Genomic DNA, 22120 nt, shown 5'->3' with positions numbered 1-22120 from the left:
CATAAATTCTTGTTTCATACATGTATATTGATGCTAATGTTAATATGTTCAGGGAATAAACATATTAATAGTAGCATCACTAAACATGTGTGAAACATTTATGTAAAAAGTAATCATGCTGCATTGTTAAATAGAGATATCCATAGTTGTAACACAAGAAATAAAAATGATTATCATATTGAAGAAAATTGGTTCAAATTAACTGACAATGAGCCTTTAAAAGCAGGATGTTGTCTATATAACAGGTTTGCCAAACTATAGAAAAATAATAGAAAACTTGCATTTTAAAAAATAAACCAAAAATTACGAATATGTTCAAATGTGTGTCAATTCTTAAGGGCCAAACTGCTGAGGTCACCGGTCCCTAGACTTCCACACTATTTAAAATAGCTTAAACTAAATGATGCTAAGAGCAACACACACACCCATGCCCGAGGGAGGACTCATACCTCCGGCGGGAGGGGCCGTGCAATCTCTGACATGGCACCTCAAACCACGCGGCCACTCCGTATGGCTAAGAAATTTCACTCATCCATAAAGTGTTAAAGAATACTTTGAAGATCTTTTTACAGATTGTTGTATTTTAGAGGCTAGTTTTCAAGAAATCATTCCTTTTACTGATACACTAGACTCTCATTAATCCGGCTCTCAGTAGTCCGGCCTCTCAGTAATCTGGTGCACATCCAAAAACAAGTGCACAATGAATTATCATGCAGAACAATGCTTAGTTAAACAATTATTTATATATTGTAGCTTTCGTTACAGTTCAGAATCATGTCTTCTAAAAGGAACCAGTTATGTTAGACCTCAAGCAGAAATTTGAAATTTTAGGTAAGTTAAATCAAGGTTCTATGCAGAAAGCTATTGCTGCCAAGTTCAATGCTGGACAAGCAACTATTTATGTCATCAAAAAGAAAGAATATGTTATTCGACAGCACTCAACACAAATGGATAGTGAGTTGGGAAAATGGAAGGTTATGCAAAAGAGTGAGAATGAAGAACTGGACGTAGCTGTTTATATATGGTTCTTACAACAACACAGTAAAGGAATTCCAGTCAGTGGCCCAATTATAAAGGAAAAAGCAGCTGCATTTAACAAACAACTTGGCAGTAGTAAGTTGTTTGCAGCAAGTGAAGGCTGGCTGTCAAACTGGAAAAAACTACATGGCATTTGGCAGCTGACAGTCACCAAGGAAAAACTCAACTAATGATAAGGATGCTGATGAGTTAGTAAGCACAATATGGAAGATAATAAAGGAAGAAGATTTAACTGCTGATGCCTTGCATAATGCTGATGAAACAGGACTCTTTTACAAGACACTTCCTTCAAAAACATAGCTGCCAAGAATGAGAAGGAAGCTCGTGGTTACAAGCAACAGAAACAGCACGTAACATTAATTGTGTGCTGTAATGTAAATGGGAGTCATAAACTTCTGCTTATAGTGATTGGAAAATCCCAACAGCGACGTTGTTTTCAACACACTGACTGCACTCTACCAGTGCAGTATCGCAACCAAAAGAAGCGTGGATGAACAGACGAATATTCTCTCAGTGGTTCCATGAAATGTTTGTATCAGCAGTGAGAAGAGAGCTAAAGAAGAAAAAGCTTTCACTAAAAGCTATCCTTTTAATTGACAATGCTCCCAGTCATCCTTCAGATGTTTCTCTAAAGTCCGATGGTATACAAGCACTCTTTCTCACACACAATGTGACAGCCCTAATTCAGCCCATGGATCAGGGAATTTTGGAATCAATTAAACATAAATATCAACATTCACTTCTCATCTCCTTGCTGAACAGAAGTGAAAACCACTCTATCGAGATTATGCTGAAAGCATGGAAAGCAATTAACATGTGTGATGTTGTTTTCCAAGTGGCAGAAGCATAAAGTGAAAAGCGCTGCCATAAATGAAGAGCTGGAGAAAATTGTGGCCATCCATTGATGCCAAGCTGGGTCCAGTAATGAGTGACAGTGATGAGCCAGTCAATTCGGAATTATCAATTACTTTGTACACTGACATGTTCCACAACCTTCCAGCAAGAGTAGAAATTGATGATGAAGATGTCACTAAGTGGCTGAGTGAGGAAAACTGTGATATGGACCAGACGTTAACAGATGAAGAAATAATCAAAAGCTTGCAAGAAAGTAATGATGAAAGTGATGAAGAAGAGGACACAGGTGAGAGCATGAAGATTTCGCAAATTTTTGGTGTTGAAGCTGCCAAGGTCTATCTGAAGTACATCATGCAACAACCAGATACATGCAGTACTGATGTAATGCTTGTAAAGCGGTTGGTTGATAAAGCATGCCACCATCATGTATCATCATTGAGACAGTTAAAAATTAGGGACATATTTTATATATAATTATGTACAGTATAACTCAAGGACTAAGTTCTCTTTAAAAATTAATGTATTTTTGGATTTAATAAAGCATAACCTTTATGTTTTAAAATTGTATCTTTCAACTTAATAAAGTACCGTACACTATATCCCCTATGTTTTGAAAATAAATAAAAAGCAAAATAAGTTAATAAACTATATTTCAGACACTGAATAATACTGCACTTCCTCTAATCCGGCACCCATATGTGCCAGGAATGGCCAGATTAGTGACAGTCTAGTGTAAATGCATGTAGCTGTATAATTTTGAAACTTGTAATTTTTCAAATGTCATATAAACTTGACGTGCCCAATATCATTTTACAGAATGGTCTGTTCTCATAAGTAAATAAGTTTGTGTGGTCTGAAGCAGAAAAATAGAGAAAAGGTTTCTAAGTTCAATTGAGAAATCTCGTTGTATTACAATAACAAAAATTCCAGGACGAAAACACTTGACAATAATGAGGTGAGACAATCCGTCACCTGAATCTAATCCATGGATGATACATGGACATGCATAAGAGTACAGAGACATCACTGATGTTGAAGCTAATGCAGTGTCGATGTGTTTTGGTATCTGTGGGGCTGTGTGTGCTAACAAGTGTACTTAATGGCTAGAAAGTCACAATCATCTCGGTTCTGTTACATACATCTGTTTGTACAACTGGCATTACTATTGCCTTCATTGCTGCCATTGTGTTTGTATTCCTCTCCTTTTTAATTTTTTGATGTTGCAGTATCTTGGCAGCAAGTGAGCTATAAGAGATCTCTCTTTGGTTTTCATCTGTAAATTATATCATGTGTAATGCCATTCAAAATATTGATAAGTTGTGTGTGTGTGTGTTTTCATTCCACAAACTTATGTATCAGACCATTTTCTGTAACTGTGAAACAAATACACTGAGTCTCATAATTCATGTTGTATATGAGTTTTAGATAATTACCCGAGCAGGACACCCAGCAGTAACTCCAAATGCACCTGTATTTTGACTGAGATCAACAGGTGTTCCTTCAATTTGGACATGATCTATACATCCATCAAAGTCAACATTTGTGACAGATACAATATTATGTTCTCCTGGATAGCCTCCAAAGTATAAGTTGTCCCAAAACTTCAGATCCTTTGCTTTCTCTGGTGCTTTGCCCTGGAATATCTTCTCTCCGTCTACCTTCAGAACACCATCCTGGTGGTAACGTATTGCACCAACAGTGTGCCAGTTTCCATCATTGTACGTTTTTGGTGACTCTATGCTGAGTAGGCCAGGTCCTAAATTGAACTGTAGAAACAGGTAACATAGATATACTTTTGTTCTAAGAAATACATTTAAATTGTATGTTTATTATTATCAACTGCAAAAGTGTTCAATTAATGAAAACCATACAGTATACGTCATAGACAAAACTTCTTATATGCTAAATTAAATTTATACTTATACTATAAAAATTAGATATTGATCATTTGTAAACTGTGAATAGAGGGTAGTGTGTTTAAACTCTACTTCTTCTTCCTTTTTCCCCTTGGAATACAGACATCATTCTAAAAATAAAATGATGAAATAATGACATTGTCAAGTTTTAACAACAACAAAGAAACTACAATGCTTTGAGAAGGGGCTCAGTTCTCTCTTTAGGTGAGATATCCTGTACCTCCACATTCATGCAACATGCAGTGCCTCATCATGAGTTACATCCAAAAAACTAACTATCCTGGCATTTCATTTATAAATTGGTGGAGTTGTATAATTAGGTCATACTGATATTCAACTCTCAAATTTATATTGGTAGAAATAAGAATGTACAGCAAATGTTTTACCCTCTGCTTACAGGCTGTTACTGCCAAGATATCTACAACCATGTGTTTGGTAGCCTGAAGAACATTCCTGGCAATTAATCATTTTAACCAGACCTGATGTCACAGCTCAACATATATTGCTCACCAGTGGCACTCATTCTAAGGTGGGCACAACATATTTATGAATTCAGTATAGTATTTCTAATGAAAGTAACTGCAATATCTCTGGACAAATAGTTGGACTCTGAGATACCACTAGAAGTCCACTAGAAGAATTCATGAAGGATAATTTGACAGTTTGAGCTAAATGGAACTTAGCATCAGATTTTTTCCTTATAAAAAATCTGTTTTATTAGTAGCACATTTCTGCTAGCATCAGCTCTCTGTTTTTGATGAAATTTTAGTACAAATGTTTGACATGACTCCCGTACCTGAATCAAATGATTTAGATTATGTATTTTTTGAGATTATTGGGGAAAAATGTGAAGTGCACATGAGTTTTGCTGTTAGCTGTAGCTATTCTTTAAAGACACGGTGGATAGTTCCGATCACTTATTCACTTGCTCACCTACATGAAAACTGCTACTAGCTGCCAGACAGCTTAGATAATGATTTCTGTACTTCGGAGGTCGTGCTTCTGGTAATTGTTTAGAATTTTGCATGAATCTTGTTCAGCACTGCCTCATGCTTATTGCAACAAAGTTTCATTATGTGTCATGTTTATTTTCATTGTGTTTCAACAAATATATGTTTCTTCAAACAAAATTGGGAATGAGGAACTTACTCTATGACTGCACATCAGACTGCTGAATGGAACGAGAGATTCAGAAGCTAGTAAGGTAGTGAGAAAAGTGTCATGTACAAAATGAAATCTACTTCCAGCAGCAACTAGCTCTCCAACATGTTCTACAGCATGAGAACTGCCAGATTTAGCAAGATGAACATCACTAGTAATGACTGGCAGTGCAAAAGCAACAGCATGCATCACCTGCCCCAGCATCTCCACCTCTAGAATTTGTATCATTTGAAGAGATTAAAGATTTGTGCTCAAATATTGATTGTCTCTGGCAGTATTCTGATTTGTTACTGGTAACTGACCCTCAAAGTCAGAAAGCTTTTTACATCATTTCCACTACAATTCATCCTCTGTTGCATAAACTAGCTACTCCAACACATCCTATATCTACGTCTTTTGAGAGAAAATGTAACCTGCTTTGTTCCCATTTCCAGATCAAAACCACTGAAACTAGGCTTAAATTTCACAAAAAGTACTTAGCTCACTGTAACAGACTCCAAACTCTAAGTGCTTTCACTTGCAAACAATGTCATATTTCATATGCATTTTCTTTTTCTGACATGAGTCTTTTTCTGGAGGAAAATGGAAAAATATAACAAATGAACACTGAAATAAATATATGCACATCTGAAAGAAATGCTTTCTGTACTGAAGCAGTTATGGCCTAAAGAAAATTACATATCAATTCTAGTGATTAGGAAAGGTACAACTTATGACTCTATATAATTCCTATTGTGTTGGTACTGCTTTGTACACAGTTAAAGTGGGAACAGCGTGTAAAGACTACATAGTAACTTAATCTCCCTTGCTATGCCCTCTGAACTCTTCCATCAGTATACAATTTTTCATATATCAGATCAGTATATTGTGCTTATATTGAGTTTGTAAATACTGAGTTGACTTCATAATACTATTGCAAGCAAATAGTTTTTAAGAAGCTGTTCATACTTATAAGAGGTTATGTACTTACCTGGTACAGGACACTTCCATTTCTCAGCTCTATTGACAAGAAAGATTTGCTTCCTCTGCCAACCAAAAACAAAAGACCATTTTTAGCAAATGTTTTGAAACTAAGCTGTATGTCAGACTGTTGCTTCAGGCTGTAAGACTTGCCAGCCACCTGTACATATCCACTACCATCAAATCTATATCCAGTACTTTGCTGCAGGTTCACAAGTTTGTCTCTGTAAGAAGAATCATTTTATAAACATTTATGTATTGTTCACAATTATAACACATCACAAATACTTTCAAATAATTCTGAATACAACACACACATAACATTTAATGTATATTTAGACTGGCATTCAGTTCATCTGTTGATGAGGTAAATTGTGTCTATTTTTGTTTTATTTTGATCTGATGATTGTTGTGGCCAAAACATATCTTAAGAAATGATAACTACACTGTAGGAAAGAAAATTTCAATGTATTCCACCATGATCCCATCTTGTGCCAATTAGTATCATGGGAGTTATTTCCTGAAGTCTCAACTCAAGTCCTATCATCCTGTCCCTTCTTCTTTGCAGTGTTTTCCATACCTTCCTCTTTTCACCGATTCTGTGGAGAACCTCCTTATTCCTTATCTTATCGGATCAAGTAATTTTCAACAACCTTCTACAGCACCACGCTTCAGTTTTCTTCTTTTCTCATCCTATGCAGTATATTAGTCCACCTCAAATATTATAAATAATAAATTAAGAAGTGAAACAAGAACTATCTTCTTAGGCAGGGAGGATAATATTACTTAATTCACACATATAGACACAATGTTCAAAGATTCCATCAAGAAAGACAATTCTCAAGAATACAAGGAACAGTAAGGTTATAAACCAACACAATGAAATAATTCCTACAAACTACTCTTACAGAATGTGTTAACAGTTCACTAGAACTGAAGATAATCTTTAATGATATATTTGAGATTAAAGAGACTATACAGATGAATATATAAAATAATTAACTAGAAAAACCAATATAAGTTTGTCATACAAAGACGATAGACACGGGAGTCAAACGGCACTGATAAGTACTTGGCGGTCGCGCCATGGAAGTCATAACGAAAGCGCATGGCAGAACCAAAGAACTTCTGTGGTATTCTGTGCTGTTTTGTCACAGTGACTATTGTTAGTGACAAAAGAACAATTGAGTGGAAAAATATTTTTAGTAACTTTTAACTTGAACTTGCTAGAGGCAAGACAGATGAATGATTTCTGTATAAAAGAGCCGTGGCTAGCAAGCCAACACTGTTGTAAATGTAACTGCATTTCTAACATTTTAACACATGAGGAGACTTACTTTACAGTATTTATTCATATGGAGAGTGGGATTTGTAAAAGTTTGATGTTTAAATATACATAGTTAAGTGAAGTAAAAGAAACTGTGTACGTCTACTTATTTCTATAAGTAGAAAGAGTCTTGAGAAATTCCTGTTCCCAGCAATATACTGTGGAGAAGACAAGAAAGGGAGTTTGCAGCAGCAGGCTAACCAGCTAGGAAAGTTGGCTGACCATCTCAAGTAAGTTGCGTCATTAAAGAAGTTGAAGTTTGCACACATACTTCACCACTTCAAGTCGTCCAAAACATTAGAGTGAAAGCTAAGATAGCAGCAGGCAACAGATGTTACTTTGCCACACAGCCCATGCCTAGGAGCTTGCCTCTACCATGAAAATCTAAAATCCTTGTTTACAGAACTACTATAAGACCAGATGTTATGTATGGTACCAAGATGTGGACTATGACTGCAAATGAGTAATGGATCCTTAACATTTTGGAGAGAAAGATTCTGCATAAGATACATGGCCCAATATACAATCAAGAAGGTTGGCACATCTATACAAATGCAGAACTAGAACAACACTTCGAAGAACCTGACATTGTCACCACCATTAAAATAAGAAGACTGCAGTGGGTAGGACTTGTGGCCAGAACGGAGGAAGACAGAACATGTAAGAGGATTTTTAATGGCAACACTGGAGGCAGATGATGGAAGGGGTATCCAAGAAAGAGATGGGTGGGTGGAATTGAAGAAGATATGAAAAATCTGGGTGTCAGAGGATGGAGGCAGAAAACCACATACCTGACAGAATGACACGATATTGTGATGCAGGCCAAGGACCTCCAAGGGCTGTAGACCTGAGGAACAAGTAAGCAAGGAACGAAGGAAGAAAAAGACAGACTGCTACTTTCCATAAAGATGTCACAGTAAGTTGCAGACAGATACAATTAAAAGAAACTTACACATAAACTTTTGGCCACAGCTTTCATCATGAAAAGAAGAACACACACGGATTCATTCACACAACAAGCAAACTTCATGGACAAATGATCATCATCTCCAGCAGCTCAGACCAGGATGCAACTGTCTAATGGAATGGAAGCAGAAATCTGGGAGAGGCGGAAAAGGGTGTGATAGCAGTGTATGGATGCGGGAAGAGAAGATCACTGTCTGGTGGAGTGTGGAGGGATCAGACTGCTAACAGGTGCAGCATTGGGTAGTTGGGGGGCAGGGAGGTGAGGAGGCAGGTGAGAGGGAAGCAGAGTGAAAGAGGAGAGGAGTGGGAAAGCCAGGCAGGTGAAACATAATGTAAATACACACACACACACACACACACAAAACCTTTTACATGAATTATTAATCTCAGGCATAGCCATAACATTATGTTTAACCACAAGTGGGGTCTGTAACTGTAATTAGAAGACACTTACTTATCTCCCCTTTTCCAAATGGATCTTACCACCATGTATTTGTTGCTGTGGAAGCTGATGTAGTGAGTTGTATTTTGTTACAAATATTCAGTTCCTTTACAGGAGGCATTAACTAAGGGAACACATTCAGTTTCTCTTTGAGTGTGAGTTAAAATATTCTGTTTCATACAACAGTGTACAAGCATCTTGCACATGAATTATTAATTTCAGGCATAGCCATAACAGTTTAGAAATCCTAATTTTGGTGTAAACGTTTAGCCTAAATTAAGTTGTTTATTGTTGCAGGTGACAAACTGTAAAGAAAAACCGTCACTGTAAAAATGCAATACAGCAGGAAAACCACACCATGTGATAAGAAGGTATGAATACACAATTTTACATGCTCTTCAAAAACCTGTAATTACGATTTAGAAACTAATATTTATATGTATTTAAAAAGTAAAGAGCATTGCTTATGTTTAACAGCCATAATAATAAAAAAAAACACTGATGATGCTGCAACTGCAGTGAAACATGTCGAGGTCAAAAAAACAAAATTGTGTTTTGGTAAAGGCACACTCAAAAACATATGTTATTGTTAAAGCAAACACTGACAAAAGACCTTCAACATCAAGATGATTGTTTATACACTCCTGGAAATGGAAAAAAGAACACATTGACACCGGTGTGTCAGACCCACCATACTTGCTCCGAGAGGGCTGTACAAGCAATGATCACACGCACGGCACAGCGGACACACCAGGAACCGCGGTGTTGGCCGTCGAATGGCGCTAGCTGCGCAGCATTTGTGCACCACCGCCGTCAGTGTCAGCCAGTTTGCCGTGGCATATGGAGCTCCATCGCAGTCTTTAACACTGGTAGCATGCCGAGACAGCGTGGACGTGTACCGTATGTGCAGTTGACAGACTTTGAGCGAGGGCGTATAGTGGGCATGCGGGAGGCCGGGTGGACGTACCGCCGAATTGCTCAACACGTGGGGCGTGAGGTCTCCACAGTACATCGATGTTGTCGCCAGTGGTCGGCAGAAGGTGCACGTGCCCGTCGACCTGGGACTGGACCGCAGCGACGCACGGATGCACGCCAAGACCGTAGGATCCTACGCAGTGCCGTAGGGGACCGCACCGCCACTTCCCGGCAAATTAGGGACACTGTTGCTCCTGGGGTATCGGCGAGGACCATTCGCAACCGTCTCCATGAAGCTGGGCTACTGTCCCGCACACCGTTAGGCCGTCTTCCGCTCACGCCCCAACATCGTGCAGCCCGCCTCCAGTGGTGTCGCGACAGGCGTGAATGGAGGGACGAATGGAGACGTGTCGTCTTCAGCGATGAGAGTCGCTTCTGCCTTGGTGCCAATGATGGTCGTATGTGTGTTTGGCGCCGTGCAGGTGAGCGCCACAATCAGGACTGCATACGACCGAGGCACATAGGGCCAACACCCGGCATCATGGTGTGGCGAGCGATCTCCTACACTGGCCGTACACCTCTGGTGATCGTTGAGGGGACACTGAATAGTGCACTGGTACATCCAAACCGTCATCGAACCCATCGTTCTACCATTCCTAGACCGGCAAGGGAACTTGCTGTTCCAACAGGACAATGCACGTCCGCATGTATCCCGTGCCACCCAACATGCTCTAGAAGGTGTAAGTCAACTACCCTAGCCAGCAAGATCTCCGGATCTGTCCCCCATTGAGCATGTTTGGGCCTGGATGAAGCGTCGTCTCACGCGGTCTGCACATCCAGCACGAACGCTGGTCCAACTGAGGCGCCAGGTGGAAATGGCATGGCAAGCCGTTCCACAGGACTACATCCAGCATCTCTACGATCGTCTCCATGGGAGAATAGCAGCCTGCATTGCTGCGAAAGGTGGATATACACTGTACTAGTGCCAACATTGTGTATGCTCTGTTGCCTGTGTCTATGTGCCTGTGGTTCTGTCAGTGTGATCATGTGATGTATCTGACCCCAGGAATGTGTCAATAAAGTTTCCCCTTCCTGGGACAATGAATTCACGGTGTTCTTATTTCAATTTCCAGGAGTGTATTTGTTGCATAGTCATTAGGTCATTATCTAATGCATGTTTCTGTACCTAACATTTCATCCCCTAAAGCTGGAGATGTCATCAGAGGCTATAAAGACTCAAACATGCTCAGCGAGTTTAACTGTTTATATATGTCCACCCAAAGGACATATGCCAATCACTTACCACAAAAGAAGTAAAACAACATTAACGATCTACTTATACAAAACAAAAGCAATTCTCTGGGCAACATGGATAAATAGGCAGCAGCAGATAATACACTGGGCCAGGGAAGCATAAAATTCATTTCTCCAATACTATATTTCTATCATTATTATGCTAGGATGTACAGAAAGGCCATAGAAATTCAAGCACAAAAATACCTTTCATAGACAGGAAGAAGGACTGGAATTAATATGAGTTATGGCACTTAGTGCTACATAAATCAAAAAGATTCAAATCTTCCAAACTACAAGCTCCATAGGACAACTTGATGTGACTCCATGCTCTCAGGAAGTGGTCTGATGATCTCATCATGTGAGCATTTTGCAAGTATATACACATAGCTTGGTTTATTGAGTTTGTTTAAGATTGCATGCAGCCACTGATGATGAGTCCAGCATTAAAAGATGAAACCTCAGGCTAGAAACATGCCTTAGAGCAACCTATTGTCCATATAACAAAAATCATCAAGAATGCAAATACCAACAGTAAAGGCCTACAGTATATCATCCAACACACTGCCCATTAAGCTTTATAATCAGGCCTGTTCAAAAACAATGTGTCTAAAATTATTTGTTAGGCGCATAAAAAGGCAAATGAATCTAACTGCATATCTATGAAATTCAACTGGTTGGTTATGTTCCTTATCTTATTATTAATCTGATGTGAGATCCAAAACAAGAATATTGTTTGGTAGTAAAGTTACAATCACCTTTCTTTTGCTCCACTAATTTTGTCTGCATCTATAAAATTCCAGAGAGAAACTGGAGTATCTCCAATCACAAGGCCTTCTATCTCTCCATCAAATGATGCAGTTTGTATTGCAGGCTGCATCTCAAAGTCTGCTGGATAACCACCAACAAATATTTTTGACTGCTCTTGATCAAGATTTAAGATAGAATGTGTGCCAGTGAGAACTGCTTCTTTCTCATACACTTCTTCTTGTCCACCAGGACCTTCGTGGCGTATAATTAGCTTAGCTATAAGGCCAGTCCTGAAAGCATATTGAATAAATGAAATTTCTTTCAGGTAACTGACAATGTCAAACAAAACAAAAGGTATTAATATTACATTTTGATGTACAGTAATGAAACATACCTGTAATATCAGAATGCAATACTTGTATAATTTGCTCATCAAATCTTTCCTGCAACTTCTGACTCATTTACTTAACACTAATAATATTTCAGCTACCTCATATTGTGAAGTGCAACATCAATCAATAAACTTCAAGAACAAAAAATAATGTTAGAATTTAAGTCAATTAAAATATGTGCAATCAGTTTTGGGTTATTAATTACACAACAAATGGACACAGTGTAAGAAAAGCACTACAAAGTCACCCTCTTTATCTCAAGTAACAAGTGACATTAAAGAAAAATTAATCACTGCTAACAAAAGCTGAATTGAATTTAATTTTATTTTGCCCTGTATGATTACATGGTGTACAGTGAACATACATATAATATAGGACACGTCAAAGATTCAAAAACCTTCATTATCACATCAACACTGCAAAATTCCTTTTCCACCAGATAGTGTTTTAGATTCTTCGAAAATGTAGTGTCAAGTACATTGTCATGCAGTTTTTTAGGCAGAATTTGTGACAAAGCAAGCTGGGATATTTTTACTTCCCCTCTTGTTTTGCCATCTGCCTCCTTAAAATTCATTTTATCAATTTTGACTAATTACTACTAATATACATGATTATAATCTACGTTTTCATAAAAGAGAAAGGTTGGCCCTCAGTCTTAAAGATATACCACCAGGTCTAATTTTGTGTTTAGTTGTATGTATGTAATTGGTTTTCTAATTTATTTTGACTATTCCTAGTTAATATCTTTTGTTATAGGGTGAAATTAGTAATTGTTTTCTAAAACAGAAACAGAAGATCTTGGAAGAAGAGCAGGAGAGGAGAATAGAAAGAATAAAGAGATTCTGGGAGAAGAAGAGGAAAATGCAGTCCACAAAGGGGCTGCCCGTGGTCCTACAGAGGCCGTAACGCAAGTAGAAGAAGAAGAAGAAGAAGAAGAATAAGATGAATTCTATTGTTGACTTAAAAACAAATATAATTTCTGCACTAAATATAAACATTTGGAGGAACAACTAATAGTATTCTTAAAGGATCTACAAGCGTTGGAACTTAAATAGTGGCAACTATTTATTCACAACCAATACAAAAAGTTACATGTTTGCTCCTGTTCCTGTACTCCAAAGTAGTCACCAGCATTGTGTAGAACCTGTTGCCAGCAAAGTGGAAGGCATAGTATTCCGTTAGCAGAGCCTGTTCTGTTGATGGTGTGAATGGAGTGGTCTACTGCCTGTCGAATCTCTGGAACAGTTCTGAAGCAAATGCCACAAAGTGGTTTCTTCATCTTCGGAATCAAATCAAAGTCACAAGAACTTAAATCCAGGGAGTATGTTGGATGGTACCGTACTTTCCAGTCCCATCAACCAAACAGAGCAGCCACAACTTGTGCTGTATGTGCCCGAATATTGTCGTGCAAAACGATGGGTGGGTTGCGCAGAAAGAGTCACCGCTTGTTTCACAGAGCTGGTTGCATGTGATGCTCTGAAAATGAACAGTAATTCTGTGCATTGACAGTACGCCGTGGAGGAACGTAATGCATTAGGATAACACCATCACAATTGTACATGAGAATTGGCATAACTTTCATCATACTGGGGCTACTTTCAACTTTGTGGTGACCCATAATGACACCATTTGTCAGATTAGCATTTCAGTTTTGGCTCATATGATGTGGCACGTCTCATCCAATGTTATGATATGGCCTCTCCTTTGCACTCATAGCACTCCAAGTGCATATGAGCAGCGTCGTAATGCATCCATTTCTGCATTTCAGTCAAGTGATGCAGAACCCATCATGACGCAATTTTTTGTTTCCCCAGGCGTTCCTTCAGGATGCAAAGCACAGTTGTATGCACAAATCCGGTTTCGTGGGAGAGCTCGCAAATTGTATGGCATCAATCACTGTCCACTAATGCGAGAACAGCTTGCACTTCCTCTTCATAGATGCTAGAATGATCTGCCCAATGCATGTCTGCCACAGTTTGCCAACCTTTGTTGAACGCTTTTACCCAAGGTGCCACAGTTCTGTACGGCAATGTTGATTCCCCATACACCTGAAGACCTTGATGACACTGTTGTGCTGTACAACCTCTGGCACATTTAATCTTGATACAACTCCTTTGTTCCTGTTTCAAAAACATAGTGACACCGTTACGTTGGGCTGCTCACTCAAAAGTGACTTGCTAAAAACTTGCTACCTTTCAGAGTACCCTTTTTTGAGCTAGAACAAAAAAGACACAGAAAACATACTCTTGCACGCATGCACACACATGCCTATGCCCCTACTTGGTGCCAGCTGGATGGTATTCATGTGTGTGTGTGTGTGTGTGTGTGTGTGTGTGTGTGTGTGTGTGTGTGTATGCGCGCGCACGCATCTGTGTTCCACTTTATATTGAGAAATGATTTCTCTGAAAGCTAGCAAGTTTTCTTTCTTTTTGGTTAAGCCCATCAATGATCCAAAGCTTCTAGTTTTTAGTGAGTGGTCTTTAATTTAAAAGAACGTAAGTCATTGCTATTTACAATTTTTGTCAAGTGAATTTTCCTTTTAACAAAACTATTTCTTTTAAATTAATGTGCCTGTGAGCCCTATTTTGATGGATTATAAAAGTACAAACTCCTCTAGTTCAAGAATTATTTGTTACCTCAGTTTTTTACTTTCATTTTGAATAACAACTGCAAGAATTTTGAGCACTTCAACAGACTGCAAAATGAGGATGATTGCTGCTGTCCATATATTAGTCTTTTGAGTTATTATGAACTAATTTCCAGATATTTGGTATTTGTTATGTATCTGGATTTTAAGTGGATGCCATATGGTGCAGTTGCTAATTGCCCGTGCATGGAGCAAAGTACCACAATCTCTGGTACACACACACACACACACACTCTTAACTTCAGGGCAGAATGACAAATGTGACAAATACTGCAGAGATTATTTGCATTATGCAATTCCTGTAGTGTGCACAGGCCCACACATAGGACCAACTTTACTTCCTGTGTGTTTTCTGATATTATGAAAAAGATAAAGCACTAGAAAATGACGTTACCTTTCAATAATTGCTTGATACCACTCCTTATCAGCCACATATCTCTCATTGATTATTTTTTGTGGGCCAGAACCTAAGTCAACACTTAGAACAGGATATCCATTTTCAACTTCCAGTGCGATAAAATCATCCTGTAAAGCCAAACATTAGAATTAGGTTTAGGTAGGTACAATGAAACAAAATTATAAAGTACCAGTAGAACACCAACTTCGTATAACTGGATTTTAAAACTGACTGTGAAATACATTTTCTGTTTCATCAGAATTTAAACTAAAAAGATGTATTAATCTTTATTTGCTGTTGACCATTAAAATAATGGAATAGGCTTTATGTGTTATACATAATACTGATATGTTTAGTTCTATACTTAATTATATCTAAAAACAAAGATGATGTGACTTACCAAACAATAGTGCTGGCAGTTCGATAGACACACAAACAAACACAAACATACACACAAAATTCAAGCTTTCGCAACCAACGGTTGCTTCATCAGGAAAGAGGGAAGGAGAGGGAAAGATGAAAGTATGTGGGTTTTAGGGGAGAGGGTAAGGAGTCATTCCAATCCCGGGAGTGGAAAGACTTACCCTAGGGGGGGAAAAGGACATGTATACACTCGCACACACACACATATCCATCCGCACGTAAACAGACACAAGCAGACATTTGTAAAGGCAAAGAGTTTGGGCAGAGATGTCAGTCGAGGCAGAAGTACACAGGCAAAGACGTTGTTGGAAGACAGGTGAGGTATGAGCAGTGGCAAATTGAAATTAGTGGAGATTGAGGCCTGGCAGATAACGAGAACAGAGGATATACTGAAGGGCAAGTTCCCATCTCCGGAGTTCTGACAGACTGGTGTTAGTGGGAAGTATCCAGATAACCTGGACGGTGTAACACTGTGCCAAGATGTGCTGGCCGTGCACGAAGGCATGTTTAGCCACAGGGTGATCCTCATTACCAACAAACACTGTCTGCCTGTGTCCATTCATGGGAATGGATAGTTTGTTGCTGGTCATTCCCACATAGAAAGCTTTACAGTGTAGGCAGATCAGTTGGTAAACCACATGGGTGCTTTCACACGTGGCTCTGCCTTTGATTGTGTACACCTTCCGGGTTACAGGACTGGAGTAGGTGGTGGTGGTGGGAGGGTGCATGGGACAGGTTTTACACCGGGGGCAGTTTCAAGGGTAGGAGCCAGAGGGTAGGGAAGGTGGTTTGGGGATTTCATAGGGATGAACTAAGAGGTTACGAAGGTTAGGTGGACGGCGGAAAGACACTCTTGGTGGAGTGCGGAGGATTTCATGAAGGATGGATCTCATTTCAGGGCAGGATTTGAGGAAGTCATATCCCTGCTGGACAGCCACATTCAGAGTCTGATCCAGTCCCGGAAAGTATCCTGTCACAAGTGGGGCACTTTTGGGGTTCTTCTGTGGGAGGTTCTGGGTTTGAGGAGATGAGGAAGTGGCACTGGTTATTTGCTTCTGTACCAGGTGCTCTATCATTTATAAAACAAATATGTACACTTAATTATATACACAATTACAAGTGTTTATACTGAATTACCTACACAACTACAAGCATTTAGCCATATATTTTAAATTTTAACATATGTTCACATTTTTTTCATAAAAAAATCTGTTACTTTTTAAAAAGGATTTTCAGCCAGCCGGCTGTACAGTTTTCTTTGAAATAGTTTAGAAGGTATGAACCATGCTGAGGGTGGTAATTTGTTGAAGATTATTAGGGAGCTGACTGTGGGTGAGTGGGCTGTTTTTACTAGTATGTGTTATGGAATATCCAATTCAATTTTTCCTTTGGTATTGTGTTGGTGCATATCTCCTCTTATATGAAAGTCTTTGATATTTGTTTTAATGTATAGTGATGAGACGTATGTATACAGATTTACAAATTAGAAGTATATTGAGTTTTCTAAACAGAGGTTGGAAGTGATCTGTTGGTCCAGTCCTACATATTTCTCTTACGACTTTTTCAGTATCAATATTATGAAACGAAAGTTGCTACTTACCATATAGAGGAGATGCTGTGTAGCAGATAGGCACAACAAAAGGACTCTCACAATTAAATCTTTCGGCCATTAAGGCCTTCGTCAACAATAGATGACATACACACATACACTCACGCAAATGCAACTCGCACACACGACTGCATGAGTGTGTGCATGTGCGTGTATGTGTGTCTATCGCCTATTGTTGACGAAGGCCTTAATGGCCAAAAGCTTTATTGTGAGAGTCTTTTTGTTGTGCCTATCTGCGACTCAGCATCTCCGGTATATGGTGAGTAGCAACATTCCATCATGGATTTTCCATTGCTTGGCTTTTTTTGTATCTTCAATATAGCAGCTATATGTGTGGAGTAGCGCCTTACTAGCAGTCCATAAGAAATGTGACATCAGAGATAAGAAAAATCCAAAATATGTCAATCTTAAATAGGTAGGAATAATTAAATCTCTTAGTTTCCACATTAGGTATGCTACTCTTGATATTATTTCGCAAAATGACTCATGTGTTCTCCACAGCTCAATCTGGAGTCAATATAGAATCCTTAAAGTTTAACTGTTCTAGTTTTTTTATTATTAGTCTTAACAGAAAATTCTGGGTATTGTCAGGATTACACAGCAATTTCTTAGAGGAGAACAATTTTACTGCAGCATTTAATTATTCCAGTGACATTTGTTGTAATGCTGATGTGTCTTGATGAGTTGCAATAATTGTTATGACATCCACTTGGCAGACCACAGATTGAGGAAAATGTTGTGGCAAATCATTGATGGCAATTATGAATGTCCAAGCATTGATCCTTGTGGTATACCTGTCTCTAACATTTTCATTAGAGAATATCTGTTTCTCTCTGAAAGATATTGTTTCCTGTGTTTTAAGTATGTAGCAATTATTTTTAGTTCTATAGTTTGTACTCCATAAAATTCAAGTTTCTCAATCACTATCCCATAAGGGATATACTCAATGGCCTTACTTAGGTCACAAACAAACAAGTGAGGCTTTATCTATATTTTCAAAAGCAGAGATTATCTGGTTTACAATGTCAAGACCTGCTGAGAAGGTATTTTTTCCTCATAAGGAACCAAAGAGTTTGTTTGAAAGGAGATTATTTTCTTCAAAATAATCACTTAATAGTTTATATATGAGTTTCAAATATTTTCAAAATTTAAAGAACTATTGAACTGGGTAATAATTTTTTTGGAGATTTTTAGTCTCCTTTTCTAAAAATTGGTATAAGTTTTGAAATTTTTAATGATGTAGGGAAAACTCCGAACGAAAGATATTTGTTAAAAATACAGGCTAAAGGTTCACAGATAAAATGAATAGTTTTCTTGATAATGTAGTTGAATAACCAGTAATTACCCATAGTTTTAGAATTGGAGAATTTTTAACTGCTTTTGCTACATCTGTGGATATCATAATTTTCCACTGAAAAAGACTGTTTCACTGGCAGCTGCTCACCAAGTAGTTCACTTGCACATGTGTTGCCTAAGTTTATTCTGTTTCCAATTTCTTTCACTAGAGTCACAAAGAACTCATTCAGTTGATCTGGTTCAAGTGATACTTCCTGAGTGTGGTTGGGGAACTGTTCTTGTGTGAAAATCTTTCATGCTGTTTTGCACTTGTTTGGTGCAGTTTCTACAAAATTTCCATATGCTAATTTTCCCTCATTAAGCAACTTAGTTTTGTAAAAAAATTTATACTTCAGATACTTCCCATAATCTATACCAACTTGTTTAGTGTCACCCTCACAGTTGTTTTTATATGCCTTTGACAATAACAACATTTGTTCCCTAATGTTTGTTTTTGGCTTACATTTAAACTTAAGTTTTTCTTAGGGTGAACAAGTGCACCACACTTCAATATATTTGCTAAAGAATCTGTCAAACACAGTTTCAACATCAGTTTATCCAAGCTGTGTTTCATACAAAAAGTCCTGTCTATCAGCAAACAAGTTCCCAAATTCATCTTTCTGACCTCCTACCCAAGTCACCTCATTTTCAATGTGGGTTATATTACTGATATGACCTAACAGTTTGCACCAAAGTGTGAGGAGCAATGATTCATGATCAGAGAAACATCTGTCTGCATGACTAACAGAAAAAATCTCACTAAAAAAGTTAACAAGAGCATTATCTAAGCAGGATTCCTTATGAGTAGCATTTTTATTTGTACAGAATAAATTTAATGACCTTAAGACATTGAAAAAAGTTCTTGACACTTGCTTGTCACATTTTGACACTTCTATATTGAAGTCACTGCTGAATAAAAAATTATCTATCCATCCAAATTTGATTTTATCCGATTTTGCCAAAATAGGTTAGGTGAATGGCTGGAAAATTCATTTTAAAATGATGCAACAGGTTGTCTCTGCTATTTTTGTGTTTTCTGTTCTTGTATTCAATCTCTAATAGGCTTGTGACCAACACACATTACACTCTGATTTTCTGTCACGTTTTTCAACATTGAGTCAAAAACTTCTTATTTTCTACACTATACAGAAGCTTTTCCACTTATCCTTCCTGAACTGAAATTAAGAGAAAGATAGTGTAATGGTGGAATATGGCTTGCTTAATGTGGCTCTTTTTTATGGTTCTGTAATTAAACTTGTAAAAATGGAACCCTTATAGTGTCACTTTATTGTCCATCTGTCTCTCTGTCTGTTAGACTGCTCAAAACCCATTCTCTCAGGAATGGGTAGACATATCAAGTTGAAAATTGTGCCACATACTATGGTCTACGGTCCCTTGGTGGTGTAAAAAATGAATGTCATAAGTTACTGCAATCAAAACATATGGTCATTTATGTCACAAGCTTTACTTTGATTCTAAGAAACTCAGCCACTGAAACCTATAGGGTACTTCTGGTTGACCTAGAATCATGATATTAGGCAAGAAGCAAGGTCTCACACTATAACCAAAGAAAAAAATCAGAACATTGTTAATTTGTAATTATATCACGAGGAAAAAAATTGCCATTTGTTACTAGACTGCCAGTCTGCCTGTCCGTCTGTTTGACGATTCCCATTTCTCAGAAACAGGTAGACACATCAAGTTGAAATGTAAGTCGCATATTTAGGTCAATGGTCACTTGTTGGCATAACAAATATTAGCTTCTAAGTTAATGTAATATAAAGAAATGGCCACTTATCACAAGTATTTTGATAGTTGCAAACTCATTCATCAAAACCTGTAGGGTACTTCCCATTGTCCTAGAATAATCAAATTTGGCAAGAAGCAAGGTATCACATAAAAACAATTGGAAAAATCTGAAATTTGTTAATTGTTAATTTACAATCATATCACATGAAAACAAAACTTCTTCTCATTTGTTATTGATTGTCTGTCTGCCTATCCATTTGTTAAGATACCTTCTTCTCAGAAAAGATAGAAATATCAACTTGGAATTTATGTCACATACTGATATCCATGGTCCCTTGATGGTATAATAAACATTAACTTCTAAGTAAATACAGTCACAAGATATGGCCATTATGTCACATATTTTGATACTCACCAACGCATTCATTAAAACATATCGGTTACTTCCTGTGATATGGAATCCTGAAGTTTAGCAAGAAGAAAGGCTTTCACAGTACAAGTAAAGGAAAAAATCTGAGACTGTTAATCTACAATTACATCACACAAAAAACTGCTTCATTTGTCATTTGTTATCCGACTTCAGAATTGAAATAAAAACATTCTCAAAAGTCTTGGAATCCCTGGGATTGATATCTTACCAGTATCAATTTCATTAACAGGCAAAAATCATCGACACACTCAATTCTCATAATGGATAAACTATCTATATACATAATTAAATTTGTGCATAAATCTTAGTGCATGAGCCAGTTTTCTATTAACTGTCACATAGGGATTAGGTATACATTATGATGAAACTATCTGACAGTTTAAAAATGTGATTCTGACACAAATCTTTGCCAGTGGAATGTTACACCAATTCAATCATGCAAGCATAAAATCAAAGCTTTAATGTGGCAGAAAATGTAATATTCCTTTGTAACCACCTATAGATATAATAGTTCAACAATTCAGATTTTTGTAATGATCTGGTTTCTGAGACTCAATACAAATTTTAAAAAGAACTATTAAGTTAAAATTAAAACAATTTGTCTCTTATATCTAAAAAATTCCACTCATGGCTTGTGAAACATGACTTTCCTACATATACTTGGTACATTTTTAAAATTTGTATTCTTATAAGCATACAGTTTTCCTTCACACAGAAAAGAAAGAAAAAGTAAAACCACAATTGTACCACATTTCTTTTTCCTTTCTTAAATGTTACATAAGCCTGTGGATCTTGGAGGAAGAATGGTATCAAAGAAACAAATTAAAATGCTTACTGTCTTTGCTCGTCTAATTCTTCGGCTTGTACCAACTTCATTTCCCATGTAAAAAAGGAAACCATTTGGTTTGTCAGTGTTGAAATACATTGAAACATGAGTGGATGTTCCTAGGTGAGGTAAACTCTCAGGGTTTTTTAGTTCCAGTATTGAATCGTGTTGAAATGTTGCACCAACATCTATCCTGTAAGTAAATTATCAAAAATATATTAAATGAAGACACAAAAATAATTTTGATACCAAGCAACTACACTTAATTGGTTACTGATAATATGAAACAAAAGACAAAGATAACAGAATTCACTTTTGCAAACAAAATTTCCTGCTTTTTGTATTTTATAGTTAAGAAACAAAACCTCTAGTATGTCTACCTGTTGACATGATCCCTTGCCAATGCCACCTGTCGTTTAAGTTCTTCTATCTTTCTTCCAATATCACTACTGGCCTTGGCTGTTAAGTTCTGTCTTTCTCCAACAGCAGCCATGAGACTTTTTATATTTGGCACTACTGTAGTTACCTGCTCCACTGTGGAGTACAAAAAATTCCCTTTTTCAACAAATGTAAGCAAATGTTTTGATGAAAAGATAGCATATAAAATTAAGTAACTACAATTATCATGGAAAATCTGAAATTACTCTTTTTATAAGCAAATGTGTCTCCAGTTGTCTCAACACACATAT

At 37.5% G+C, this 22120-nt stretch overlaps 1 protein-coding gene across 1 annotated transcript in view; it reads right to left on the bottom strand.

The window, feature by feature from the left end:
- Positions 1-22120, bottom strand: part of LOC126268053 (laminin subunit alpha) — a 380289-nt gene that overhangs the window by 39118 nt on the left and 319051 nt on the right. Inside the window, exons 43-48 of the mRNA XM_049973485.1 lie at positions 21812-21965; positions 21441-21624; positions 15057-15187; positions 11632-11913; positions 5941-6154; positions 3327-3659 (exon numbers count right to left, since the gene is read on the bottom strand). Coding sequence (XP_049829442.1) covers positions 3327-3659; positions 5941-6154; positions 11632-11913; positions 15057-15187; positions 21441-21624; positions 21812-21965 — 1298 coding nt within the window. The remainder of the gene's footprint in view (positions 1-3326; positions 3660-5940; positions 6155-11631; positions 11914-15056; positions 15188-21440; positions 21625-21811; positions 21966-22120) is intronic.

Source organism: Schistocerca gregaria, chromosome 4 (genome assembly GCF_023897955.1).
Source record: "Schistocerca gregaria isolate iqSchGreg1 chromosome 4, iqSchGreg1.2, whole genome shotgun sequence".
Lineage (NCBI taxonomy): Eukaryota > Metazoa > Arthropoda > Insecta > Orthoptera > Acrididae > Schistocerca > Schistocerca gregaria.
Note: the sequence above shows the minus strand (reverse complement) of the source record. Positions and strands in the feature narration are given on the sequence as shown.